The sequence below is a fragment of the Xyrauchen texanus genome, chromosome 43, assembly GCF_025860055.1.
Source record: "Xyrauchen texanus isolate HMW12.3.18 chromosome 43, RBS_HiC_50CHRs, whole genome shotgun sequence".
Lineage (NCBI taxonomy): Eukaryota > Metazoa > Chordata > Actinopteri > Cypriniformes > Catostomidae > Xyrauchen > Xyrauchen texanus.
Window position 1 is genome coordinate 31878060 of NC_068318.1, and position 14235 is coordinate 31892294.

Sequence of the window (14235 nt, forward strand, 5' to 3'; positions counted from 1 at the left end):
ACGAAACATGGCATTTGTTACTTTTACTAAATAATTGAATTGCACTTTGTAAAAAAAAAATGATGCAAGTGAATGTTAACGAAAAATGCAAAGGTGATACCAAGTATGAATGTTTTATGCAACAAATTCATCATTCACAAATACTCTCATTTTGTTTAAATCTACAACATTGGTTACAACAAATACAACAATTAATGCAATTAGTGTTATTATGGTACAAATATGGTAAATTAGGGATAATAGGGAACATTCACAGCCCCTTATTTACTGTCTCTGAATAATCTTTACATCTATCATACATGCAAGTTGCTCGTTTTTTAATTTAACTTAATTTATAGTCATGAGTCCATATATTAAATCCACCCAGTTAACAGTAATAAGAATTATCCAATAACAAAATTGAGCACAGATCAGAATTATATTCACTCCATGACTACCATTTATTTATTTAGTAATCATAATCAATAATTCAAGGTCATATTTTAATTCCTCAGTCAGCCTCTGTAACAGGAGAGAAATAGATTGAGGACTTTTATTTTGATACACAGCAGAGAAATTGACCGATGACTTTTATTTTGACACGCAGCAGAGAAATAGACTGAGGACTTGTATTTTGATACGCAGCAGATACATTGACTGAGGACTTTTATTTTGACACGCAGCAGAGAATTAGACTGAGGACTTTTATTTTGACACCCAGCAGAGAAATACGTTTGGGACTTTTATTTTGACAGGCGGCAGAGAATTAGACTGAGGACTTTTATTTTGACACCCAGCAGTGTTCTGTGTGTTTCAGCGGTCTTCAGCGCTCTTCACTCACTGCAGCAGTCACACGAGCTGTTGGCGGGAGACACTGAAGTCCACAAACTCAATTTCGTTTGATATTTTATGAATATAATTTTCATTCAGAAGTAAGTCAATTTTAATAAGTATTTAATCAGAACGCACGTGAAGTCGTTTAGAAAAGAACTGTGTTGAAGTTGTGCTGTATTTCAAATTAGCTGTACAGCTAAAGCTAATCAACATGTTAAGATTATACATTCAGTTAAAATGTCTATTAGTCAGACATTGTTAATTCATTCAGTCAGTCAAGTAGAGGACAGAAAAAATATCATTTTGTTATTACGATGCAGAATATATTGTTTTTATTGCAGTAAATGTGAACTACGTTGTCATATACCTAAAAGTACGTTAAATACATTTTCTTTGTATTGTAAATAAGTTATTTGTAACATATACATGTAGATAAATCTGTCTTACAAATATATACCTCTCTTTAGGATAAAAAAAATTAAGGTTTCCACATTTGCACCTTTTGATAAAAACGGAACCCCTTCTATGGAGTTAAATATGTGCCACAATTCTGCACGCGCAAAATTATATTTTGAGCGCACAACAATGTTCTGCGTGAGCAAGATACAAATTTGAGCATACAAAAAGTTATTTTGCATGTGCTGAATTATATTTTGAGTGCAAAAAAAAAAATTCAGCGTTCGCAAGATGATATTTTGATCGAGTAAATAGTTATTTTGCACATGCTTGAACTCCGTTTTGCAAAGCATTGTATCTTGCAAAGATAAATAAATTTTGAGAAAATTTACTCTGCGTGCAAAATAACTTTTAACATGCTCAAAATATCATCTTGCGCACGCAGAACATTTCTTGTGCGCTCAAAATATAATTTTGTGCACGCAGAATTGTGGCACAAGTATAGCTCCATATATATTTACATACAGTACGAATATTTTGTTGAATATTTTTGCATATAACTTTGCATTTTTACCCATAACTGTTGTGTTGTGATAACAAAAATGTTGTTGCTGTATGTGTTGCAGGTGGTTTGTGTAGTCTCCGGTCATCATGCCGTCCTGTGTGGGTTCCAGCAGTCCAGCTGCAGTTCTTCAGGAGGCTTTGGAAAACACTGGCCGCTTGATTGACAGACATCTGCAGGAAGATCGCTGTTTCCCCGATCTGTCCGAGCTCCTCAATGTTCCCTCACATAGTAAGAGTTCCTGTCCTTTCTGGTTATCAAACCATATCTCTACGATTTGGTCTTACTACTCCTGTTTGAGACAGGTGGGTGTTCATATGCTTATAGATGTTGTTTTTACTCTGTTTTGCAGATATGCCCTTTCTCTCTGGCATGTCGGACATGGATTACCCTCTGCAGGGGCCGGGCCTGATCAGTGTTCCGAGTCTTCCTGAACTCGGTGCCATCCGAAGGGTTCCATTGCCTCCAGAGCTCGTGGAGCAGTTCGGCCGTATCCTACAGCCCAATAACAAATACGTAACAAGAAAATTTCCTACAATGTCTAGAATTTATGTCTCGTTTTGTTATCCAAGATGTTTCCCCACTCGTTGGTGTGCCTTAATGGATCGCCGATAAACCAAAACGGGAAAACAAGTCCATTTGCTCCTGAATATTACGAGACTCAGTTGTAACCCCTTAAATGACACGTTTAACAGATATGCAGTGTAATTGCATGATGGGAGTTTTCCCTGAAATCTCCAGGGCGTGGCTCACCATTGATAACGACATCTTTATGTGGAATTACGAGGATGGGTGAGTTGACAAAGTGGGCACTGTTTAGACATTTCTTTAACTATTTCAGGCATTTGGATTTATGTTTGATGTTTTTCAGGAGTGATGTGGCATATTTCGACGGCCTCAGTGAAACTATACTATCAGTTGGACTGGTCAAGCCAAAGCCAGGTTGGTTAGTGTTTCTCAAATGTGTTTGGAGTTGTGTGATGACTGGAGGACTTTCTTGTAGTGTTGGACCTGATATCAAAACTAAACATTGTGTGTACTGCCATTGCAATCTGCATTTTGGATTGCACACTTTATGACAGGATTTCGGCACAGTCTGTATCTATTAGGGGGTGTGCAGCGAAGCCTTCATCTGTTTCTCTTTCTGTATTCGGATGGAATCGGTTGTGGGTGTGGCTTAAACTCAGATTTAGAAGTTTCTCAAAACAAACGCGAGACAAATTACATTTTCGCCTGAGCGACCGCCAAAGCAGATTCAATGACACTTCATCCCGTGCTACAAACACGCCTCCTATCCAAACCATAGACTGTAAAAAAAGATGGACGACGCCCCTTCGCTCTTTTCCATTGGTGAGAACTGAAGCCGCCAGTGTCCCGATATGGCGCTGACATCTTGGGACTTGAGTCTGCGCAGTTGCGATTTCGGGACCAGACCTGCGCAGTAGTGAGCAGGAAGTAAAGCCGCGAAATCAAGGCCCCGCCCTCACTCTCGCCGAATCAATCGCAAGGACACGCCCCTGCACTTTTGACTTTTGACTTATGACGGTGTGAAATAATTAATTATAGAAATGTAGATATTAAATTTAAAGCTCCAATCTCCTCAGTCCTCCGAAGATCCCGAAAAAAAGTCAGTTGGTGCTTCAGTGACTACTTCACTCAGAGAACCTGTCAATCACAGCTGTCAATCATGATGTCACAGCAGCATTTTTATAGCGTCAAATAACTAAAAACAAACTTATTTTGAAAACAAACACTTGAAATGACATCAACGTGATAGAAACGACAGAAAATGACAGAAACTATCTTTGGAATAAAGATATGTGAAGTGTAATTTAATTGTTTAGTTGGTCTCACGTCCCGTTGAATAACATGGGGAGGCGGGGCTTATGACCTATACTAGGACCAGTCACCGGGGGGCGATCCAGACGTTTTGGCTTCACTTCTGAGGGCTTGTGCGGCACGCTTGATCCATACACACTCGCCGCTTTTGTGCGCGTGTTGCACGCGCAGTCTGAAACACGCAAGTATTGAAGGCTTCCCAGTCTCTTCATTTGTGCTCCTGTGACAGAAGAAGTGCAGATCACACCTGCTACTCATTCTGGTTTCTCATTTAATTCACTGACGGGGTTACTCAAAATTACACATTGCAACATGATGTAATATATAATGCAATTCTATTGATTTTTCAGAAATATGTTGTGATATATATGCTCTTGGTGGCGTAGTGACTCGACGAATCTCTGTTGCCTCGGTGTCTGAGACCGTCAGTTGGCGCATCTCATCACGTGGCTTGTTGAGCGCGTTACCGCGGTGACGTAGCACGTGTGGAGGCTTCACGCTACTCTCCGCGGCATTCACGCACAACTCACCACACGCCCCACCGAGAGCGAGAACCACATTATAGCGACCACGAGGAGGTTACCCCATGTGACTCTACCCTCCCTAGCAACCGGGCCAAATTGGTTGCTTAGGAGACCTGACCTTAGGAGACCTGAGGTCACTCAGCACGCCCTGGATTCAAACTCACGACTCAGGTTTGATAGCCAGCGTCTTTACTCGCTGAGATACCCAGACCCCCCAGTTAATGTTACTCTTTCTGTGAGGCGCACAGTTAATGGAGACTGAGACCGCGGTAATCTGATGAACTTGAAATGGCACCGTGCGCATTTTCATTCATAAGGTTCACACTCTAGTAATATTGGCTTTACAAGACTCAGCATGGCTTTGTAATTTTTGATATGTTTATATAAAGTATCGCTTAACACCTGTGCTCGTTGGATGATCAGTCTTACGAATCATTTTTCAATTATTTGGATGAATTCGGCATTATTCGTGCCTTTCCGAATAAGGGATTCGGCTTCAGGCACATCCCTTGAATCTGTACATCAATTTGCGGTCTTAATGTGGTCTTTTACCAACACTTCAACAAACAAACAAAAAAAAAAAGTAAAGAAACGAATAAATGTGTATTTGATGGACAATCTTTGTGTTACAGGTATATTTCAGGCACACATCCATTTCCTCTTGGTATTGGCCACACCTGTGGACGTTGTGATCCTGGGTCTGAGTTTCCCTAAAGCACAGACAGGCAAGTGATTAAATCAAACCCAAAAATGTCAACGCCCGGCTAAGTGTGTTTCGTTTGATCAGTGTAATTATCTTGACTCCGTTTCTACTCCTGCAGGTTTGAATGACAGTTTGTCCGGAGTGATGCAGCTGTTGCCGGATCCTCTGTACACCATCCCCACAGACAACACCTACCTGCTGGCCGTCACCTCCACGGATCAGGGCCGCATCTTCATGGCCGGTAAAGACGGCTGTCTGTATGAGGTTGCGTATCAGGCGGAAGCCGGCTGGTTCAGTCAACGCTGCAGGAAGATCAACCACTCGAAAAGCAGCCTGTCCTTCCTCATCCCATCACTCCTGCAATTTTCATTCTCTGTGGACGGTGAGAATATTGGGGTTTAGATATAATGCTGGTTTTGGCAACAATTAAACACTTATTTTGCACAAGTTGGGCTGAAAATTCACAAAAACATGCATTTACCTGCAATATCCTGTGTCAAGGCTGGTGGTGGATTTGGGAACTTCCACTTCTGTTAAAGGAATATTCCGGGTTCAATACAAGTCAAGGCATAATGTGGCATATTTGTTGATTACCACAAAAATTAGTTTCGACTCGTTCCTACTTTTCTTTCTTTTCTGCCCAATTCCCAATGAGCTGTAAGTGCTCGTGGTGGCGTAGTGACTCGCCTCAATCCGGGTGGCGGAGGACAAGTCTCAGTTGCCTCCGCTTGTGAGACCGTAAATCCCCGCAATTTATCATGTGACTTGTTGAACGCATTACCGTGGAGATGTAGCACGTGTGGAGGCTTCACGCTATTCTCCGCGGCATCCACGCACAACTCACCACACACCCCACCGAGAGCGAGAACCACATTATAGTGACCACGAGGAGGTTACCCCATGTGACTCTACCCTCCCTAGCAACCGGGCCAATTTGGTTGCTAAGGAGACCTGGCTGGAGTCACTCACCACACGCCCCACCGAGAGCGAGAATCACATTATAGCGACCACGAGGAGGTTACCCCATGTGACTCTACCCTCCCTAGCAACCGGGCCAATTTGGTTGCTAAGGAGACCTGGCTGGAGTCACTCAGCACACCCTGGATTCAAACTCACGACTGCTGGGGTGGTAGTCAGCGTCTTGTTCCTTTTCTTTAACCCTCAGTGGTCGACAGATGCACTGGCACGTCCTGCTGGATGCTTTCCACATAACCACGGAAACAACTTAAACTACTCAATTTTTGGGCATACAAATAAATGTAAGACATCATTAGAAGCTATTAAGGGTCTACTTATATTTATGTACACTCACAATAACAACAGAACCATGTGTTTTTTGTTTTTTTTAAAATAAAGAAAATAAACGGGGTGCGCTTTCAGTCGTCTCACGAGCATCTTTCTGAAACGCGTCACAAAAATGAACTGAAACTCCTTGTGTGATAAGCAAATACTTATCACACAAACACAAATCAAATGTCTAAAGAAAGCTTAAAATGTTTACTTTTTAGTTATAAGAGTATTATTGATAAGCATTTGTCAATCTAGTCTATCCAAAACCTATATATATATATATACTTTAAATTGTTGTAATTTTAGTGTTATTTTTCACATAAGATTGCTCTGATAATGATGATCTCATGAATGATGCAACACGTTGTGTGCTGCAGACAGCGGGTGTAAGAGACGAGCGTCTCCGTGCTAGTGCGCATCAGCCAGCGGAAATTTAAATATCTCCCGCTCAGATTGGGTCTCTCCCGCGACTGGTTGAAACAGCTCTGACCGCACAGAGAATGACCGTTTTGGAGTTTGTGTTCATTTACATGGCACGCTCCCGTATTATATGAACTTTAAGGATGAAATAAAGATATATCGCCAAGCTGTGATCTGTGTTTCTATAAGTTACTCCAGGGTTTCCGCGGGGCATTAAAAAGCATTAAATGGATTTTATGAAAATTAAGGCCTTAAATAGCATTAAATGTTATTCCTACAGGCATTACAAATTTTAGATAGTTTTTAAAAAATATTACCAATTTATTTTGAATATAGCCTTCACAATTAATAACTTTGATTTGCCGTCGCAAAATATGTACATTGGTGTGATAAACACGCGGAAACAGTTTGTTAATTGCCTCCGGCCGGTGCAAAATTTACATAACGCCGGATGTTTGGACAGCGGTGGGCTGGGACCTGGAGGAGTTAGAACAGAGAAAGTCGCAAAGAAATGGGGACGTGCAAATTCCAGCAAAAATGGATTGAAGACGATGAATTTCGGACATGGTTGCAGCCCGTTAGTGGTCAACATGGAGAAGGATTTTGCTGTGTTTGTAAAAAAAGTTTTTAAACTAGGTACAATGGATGTTAACACCGTTAAATCTCATATGCAGTCCGATGGCCACAAATCGGCTGTGAAATGCAGACCGCAATTAACTCTGTCTAGTTACTTTGCCATGACCGACAAAGTAACCTCTTTAGCCCCTACCACCACAACTGCTGCTGTGGTGACCACCGCTACCAAAGGAAAATCGAGCGACCTTCGGGCAGTGTTTGGTTCGAATGCGACTCTGCAGGCGGAGGTGCTCTGGTATCTGAACACAAAGACAAAACTGTAATTTCTATAGCCTTTTAATTTTGAATAGATTAAATTCCAGCCTTTCATAGGTACACTTCAACTATGAGAGTCAAAATTAGAAAAAAAAATCTAGAAAATCACATTGTAGGATTTTTAATGAATTTATTTGCAAATTATGGGGGAAAATAAGTATTTGGTCACCTACAAACAAGCAAGAGTTCTGGCTCTCACAGACCTGTAACTTCTTCTTTAAGAGGCTCCTCTGTCCTCCACTCGTTACCTGTATTAATGGCACCTGTTTGAACTTAAAAGACACCTGTCCACAACCTCAAACAGTCACACTCCAAACTCCACTATGGCCAAGACCAAAGAGCTGTCAAAGGACACCAGAAACACAATTGTAGACCTGCACCAGGCTGGTAAGACTGAATCTGCAATAGGTAAGCAGCTTGGTGTGAAGAAATCAACTGTGGGACCAATTATTAGGAAATGGAAGACATACAAGACCACTGATAATCTTCCTCGATCTGGGGCTCCAGGCAAGATCTCACCCCGTGGGGTCAAAATGATCACAAGAACGGTGAGCAAAAATCCCAGAACCACACGGGGGGACCTAGTGAATGACCTGCAGAGAGCTGAGACCAAAGTAACAAAGGCTACCATCAGTAACACACTACGCCTCCAGGTACTCAGATCCTGCAGTGCCAGACGTGTCCCCCTGCTTAAGCCAGTACATGTCCAGGCCCGTCTGAAGTTTGCTAGAGAGCATTTGGATGATCCAGAAGAGGATTGGGAGAATGTCATATGGTCAGATGAAACCAAAATAGAACTTTTTGGTAAAAACTCAACTCGTTGTGTTTGGAGGAGAAACACCATACCTACTGTGAAGCATGGGGGTGGAAACATCATGCTTTGGGGCTGTTTTTCTGCAAAGGGACCAGGACGACTGATCCGTGTAAAGGAAAGAATGAATGGGTCCATGTATCGTGAGATTACATTGAAGATGAAACGTGGCTGGGTCTTTCAGCATGGCAATGATCCCAAACACACCGCACGGGCAACGAAGGAGTGGCTTCGTAAGAAGCATTTCAAGGTCCTGGAGTGGCCTAGCCAGTCTCCAGATCTCAACCCCATAGAAAATCTTTGGAGGGAGTTGAAAGTCCGTGTTGCCCAGCGACAGCCCCGAAACATCACTGCTCTAGTATTTAGTATTTATGCATTTGGCAGACGCTTTTATCCAAAGCGACTTACAGAGCCCTTATTACAGGGACAATCCCCCTGGAGCAACCTGGAGTTAAGTGCCTTGCTCAAGGACACAATGGTGGTGGCTGTGGGGTTCGAACCATTGTCCTTCTGATTACCAGTTATGTGCTTAGACCACTACACCAACACCACTCCGAGGAGATCTGCATGGAGGAATGGGCCAAAATACCAGCAACAGTGTGTGAAAACCTTGGGAAGACTTACAGAAAACGTTTTACCTCTGTCATTGCCAACAAAGGGTATATAACAAAGTATTGAGAGAAACTTTTATTATTGACCAAATACTTATTTTCCCCCATAATTTGCAAATAAATTCATAAAAATCCTACAATGTGATTTTCTGGATTTTATTTTTCTCATTTTGTCCCTCATAGTTAAAGTGTACCTATGATGAAAATTACAGGCCTCTCATCTTTTTAAGTGGGAGAACTTGCACAATTGGTGGCTGACTAAATACTTTTTTGCCCCACTGTGTGTGTGTGTGTGTGTGTGTGTGTGTGTGTGTATATATATATATATATATATATCTCCGTGGTTAGTCATGGGTCGTGTATGGCATTAAAATAGGCATTAAAAGCATTAAATTAGATTTGATGAGCCCTGCAGAAACCCTGTACTCAAGCTGCAGCACTCCTCTCATCTCACATTTGTGCTTTCGTATAGAAAAGGAGGGATGAGTTGAAATACATTTTTCATTTAATCGGCATTTACACAAATGTTGTCGATTGAGCTTAACATGCATTGAATCCGAAATATAAAGATATTCTCCAAAATGACAACATTTCGTCCCATAAATTGGTCTGTCACTAATGGGGATTGTAATACTGTTTTCAGTCCTGGAAGTTTGGTAAGTGTGCTTTAATTCAACATTTCACATTGCAATCCATTTTGCAGATCCAGTTGTTCAAATTGCAATTGATAATACCCGGAACATCCTATACACGCATTCAGAGAAGGGAGTTCTGCAGGTCAGTGCCATAACATCAATACAATTAATCATGTGCTGAAGAGTTTATTATTATTATAGGTGCGTTCTGATGTTTCCTTGTGTCTGTCAGGTGTATGATCTCGGCGTTGATGGGCAGGGAATGAGTCGAGTCGCCGCCATGTCTCAAAATTCCATCGTATCGGCAGCTGGAAACATCGCCAGGTAACAGCTTCACCTTTGTTTGCTGTATTGTTACATGCAGTGTGCTGTATGTAGACATTCTGGGCGGTAACCAAGACGATTTACTATTAGAAATCTAAATATAGCTGATTACACTAGAATTTCAGTCCACAATTTTACAGTTTGAATTGTTGTCTGATACGTGTTGTTCACCCCTAGTTTATTGCCTAATCTTAGTTCTCCTATATAATGCAAATTCATGTCTCTCTGTCTTGTACAGGACGATTGATCGCTCAGTGTTCAAGCCCATCGTTCAGATTGCTGTTATTGATCGCTGCGAGTCTTTAGACTGTCAGTTGTTAGCAGTCACTCACGCCGGTATGAATAAATCTTACATTTATTAATAGACACCCTCACGTATCATTGATTAGAGTATATACTTCAAGTTGTTTATGTACTCTGTGCAGGTGTCCGTCTGTATTTTAGCACCTCCCCTTTTGCTCCGCCCAACGCCAGACACACCGCGGCTCGTCCCAGTATCCTGGCACTGGTGCATGTTCGTCTGCCACCCGGATTCTCTGCGTCTTCCACTCTCCAGAAACCTGCTAAAGTGCACAAGGCGCTGTACAGCAAAGGTGTTTTGCTGATGGCCGCGTCCGAGACGGAGGACAGCGATGTTCTGTGGTGTATGAACCACGACTCCTTTCCGTTTAAGAAACCTCTGATGGAAGCACAGGTCAGAGACCCTCTTTACTGCCCAATTCCCTTGCTGACTGTCCATCCTTCCACGTGTTTGTCCACATTTCTGTCATTCTGTTGATTTTTTGTCTGTTTGTTTTTCTACGATTATTAAATTTGCCTGACGATTAATTGTCATACAAATAATTTAATTGGCTGTTGTTGGGCTTTTGTGATTATGATGATTAACTCTCATACAAATTGCCATATTTAAAGGAGCATTCCGGGTTCTGTACAGGTTAAGCTCAATCGACAGCATTTGTGGCATAATGTTGATTTATAGGGCTGACTTCGATACCGGTTCCTAAATGATAATGTGAGTTAAACTTGATCAGTTACTGTCAACCTCTAGCTATCTATAGCCATACATCCAAACAATATCTAACGTTACGTAGGTCCCACTTTATAGGACTATGTCACCGTGCACAGAAACATTCATTTAACAAGTACACAAGCATGTACCACTACAAGTTAGCCGATTTTGTTTGCTAAACGTTAACCTTAACTGTTGGAGTCCCAGTCATAGCGCCGCTGCATTCATCAGTAGTTTTGGAGGAGGACTCGTGGGGTGGGCGTGTTGGAAGAGGACTCATGGGGTGGGCATGTTGAAGGAAGCTCTGTGGCAGGAGGACGCTGAGAGGATGACTGCACCGGCTTGGCCTTCTTGCAGACGAAGACGGAGCAACTTTCTGCTCTTAAGTTTATTCCGGGCACTGTCAAATGCTTCATCAGATTTGTCGTGTTGCCGGTCTTGGCCGCAATTATCTTGTCGCAAATATTGCATCGAGCCTGGTGAAATGTATCCACACTTTTGATCTTTTCCACATCTATCACATGTATGGGGTTTGAGATGCGCACACACAAACTACAGCCCCACTTGTGAGCCATGTCTCTGGGTGTAAACTAATGTTTTTCCTTGATGCCTAAACACAGCCAATCACCAACACTTGTATATTTGGGCACTTCTAGCATGCTACATGCTTCTCACTGACGTTGATGAGTTGGACCCATTAGGTATCGAAATTTGGTACCGAATGACGACAATTTTTGATACTCGATTGTTTAAAGGCAATTCGGTCAGTGCCTTAAATGTATTGAACTAGATACCCAGCCCTTGTTGATTACCACACAAAAATGTTATCAACTTTATCATTTTGGGTGACTGTCACATTTCTGCCTTTTAAACCCTCGACATTTTCCCCATTGACTTCCATTGCAAGTGTCTCACTGTAACTCAACTTTTGCTTGTTTTAAAGAAAAGGAGGGAGGAGTCGAAATAATTTTTTGTGCTAATCAACATTATGCCACAAATGCTGTCGATTGAGCTTAACTTGTATTGAACCCGGAATATTCCTTTAATGTTTTTGTGTGCTTAATACACAACATACTCATTCATATTTATATATGTATTTATGTATGTGTGTGTTCTTTCTTTGCAGATGACGGTGAATGTTGACGGTCACTCGTGGGCTCTGTGTTCTATAGAGGAAACCAAATCACCAAAGATCATCACTCCTCTGAATAAAGATCTCATTCCTGTCACCGACTCGCCATTGGTTGTTCAACAGCACAACATCCCTCCGCAGAAATTTGTCCTCCTGTCTGCTCAGGTACAATCATCTCCATGTGTCGTCGTCTTATACATAATATTCCTCAATTTGTCCTCCTCTTACTGTCCATTACATTTGTTTAACTGTCTTCAGGGAAGTCATATCTTCCACAAACTGCGTCCCGTGGATCAGTTACGCCACCTGCTGGTGAGCAGTGCAGGAGGAGAGAGCGAGGAGATCGAGAGGTTCTTTAAGCTGCACAGGGTGAGTGACGTCACGTCCGAGAGATTTTCTTCCGTTTATGTATTTGTCAATCATTGTTATTAATTTCCCTCCACAGGAGGAGCAGGCGTGTGCGACAGCGCTCATCTTGGCGTGTTCCACTGCAGCGTGTGATAGAGAATTGTCCGTATGGGCTACAAGAGCGTTCTTCAGGTCATTCTTCAAAATGCATTCACTTGACGCATTTACCGTTAATTCAACATACACTAGCATGAAGGGCAGAACATTTGCGATCTGTCTGCTCGGAGTCGTTACACTGACGCACACACCACAAACACACGCAACAGCGAACAGAAAGGAGCTCTTGATGCTATTTATTGTGCAAAACAAGCCCAGATGGCATTTGTGACAGAAATAAAGTATTTGTCAGCCTAAGTAAGGCTAATGCTAATAACCACAGATGCACATCAAGTCTTGACTATCACCAAAATGCACAATGAGAAGTTTTTGTATTCAAGCGCTTTTCATGTGGAGTTCAAAATGGCGCTTGACACCCTGACGTGAATCATGAAAGCAGCTATATGATTGCACTGTCTATATATATGGTTTATATATATATTTTCTCCCAATTTGGAATGCCGAATTCCCACTATTTAGTAGGTCCTCGTGGTGGCGCGGTTACTTGCCTCAATCTGGGTGGCGGAGGACAAGACTCAGTCGCCTCCGCTTCTGAGACCGTCAATCCGCGCATTCTATCACGTGACTCGTTGTGCATGACGCTGCGGAGACTCACAGCATGTGGATGCTCATGCTACTCTCCACGATCCACACACAACTCACCACACACCCCATTGAGAGTGAGAACCACTAATCACCACCACGAGGAGGTTACCCCATGTGACTCTACCCTCCCTAGCAACCGGCCAATTTGGTTGCTTATGCCTCCTACACATTACATGACTTTCAAAGACGTCGGACCGCGGTACCGTTCATATTACACAACTGTCTGTCCTGTTATGGATGTCGTAGCATTTTCAAATTGCACGAGGAATCAGCGACGGGTGAACACGTTACAAAACATCACTATTGACGAATCCCCGACGGTGCTGCCTGGACTCCAAAAACAAATGCATGATCATATGTTATGCATTTCAGAATATGGTTACAATATGAAAAAGTACCTCCTACTGAAAAATCGATATATTTGCTAACCTGACTGTCCAAGAGAATTGGCCATTTCCCTCCAACTCTTCTCTTTCTCCACCCGGTTGTGCTACAGTTCAGAGGAAACATCAAATAGGCGCTGTGTTTGTGTGTGTATATAATATATATATATGATGTGTGTGTATATATATGCTGTAATATTTTTCAGATTTCATAATTTTTCATATATATATATAGATATATATATATATATATATAGATATATATTAGATATGTTTGTACATTTTCCCTCTAAAATAGTCAATTTTGCATTCATTTTACTACAATTTGGAAAACGTGCCACCATTTAATACATTTATTGCTGTTAAACATTTTTTAATTATCTCAAAACTTAACAGGTGAGTTTCGCATTTTTTCCTGCTAGACCAAACGCAACTGAAAAAACAACGTTTTTGCATTAAAACTCCCGCTGTCTGACATTGATTGTGCAAACAGATAGTCACACCAAAACACACTGCTTTGGTGGAGCCAATGTTTCTCTGTTGGGCTGATCAAACAATGTTTACGCTTAAAAGCTCAAGTCGTATACATAGTGTAATGGTGCGTTCACATGCAATGCGTGCCAGGCGGCTCGAATGAAGCGAATGTCGCCACTTTAACATGCAAAATCGCTTCATTCGCATGACAAGAGCCCCACGTAGTTACAATATTTAAATTTTACGGGAAAATGGACTGATTAATGACTTAAAGTTGACTGTGCATATTTAGCTGGGATACGAGAATA

General features: G+C 41.8%; 1 protein-coding gene across 2 annotated transcripts in view; it reads left to right on the top strand.

Annotated features, from left to right (window-relative positions):
• The first annotated feature begins 805 nt into the window (after positions 1–805).
• LOC127635561 (nuclear pore complex protein Nup155-like) overlaps positions 806–14235 on the top strand; it is a 30717-nt gene continuing 17287 nt past the window's right edge. For both annotated transcript variants that reach the window (XM_052115666.1, XM_052115667.1), the window contains exons 1-14: positions 806–911; positions 1836–2002; positions 2124–2261; positions 2467–2563; positions 2643–2713; positions 4767–4859; positions 4956–5219; positions 9564–9637; positions 9728–9819; positions 10058–10155; positions 10245–10513; positions 11955–12125; positions 12219–12329; positions 12406–12500. In XM_052115666.1, coding sequence (XP_051971626.1) covers positions 1861–2002; positions 2124–2261; positions 2467–2563; positions 2643–2713; positions 4767–4859; positions 4956–5219; positions 9564–9637; positions 9728–9819; positions 10058–10155; positions 10245–10513; positions 11955–12125; positions 12219–12329; positions 12406–12500 — 1715 coding nt within the window. In that variant the 5' untranslated portion in view covers positions 806–911; positions 1836–1860. The remainder of the gene's footprint in view (positions 912–1835; positions 2003–2123; positions 2262–2466; positions 2564–2642; positions 2714–4766; positions 4860–4955; positions 5220–9563; positions 9638–9727; positions 9820–10057; positions 10156–10244; positions 10514–11954; positions 12126–12218; positions 12330–12405; positions 12501–14235) is intronic.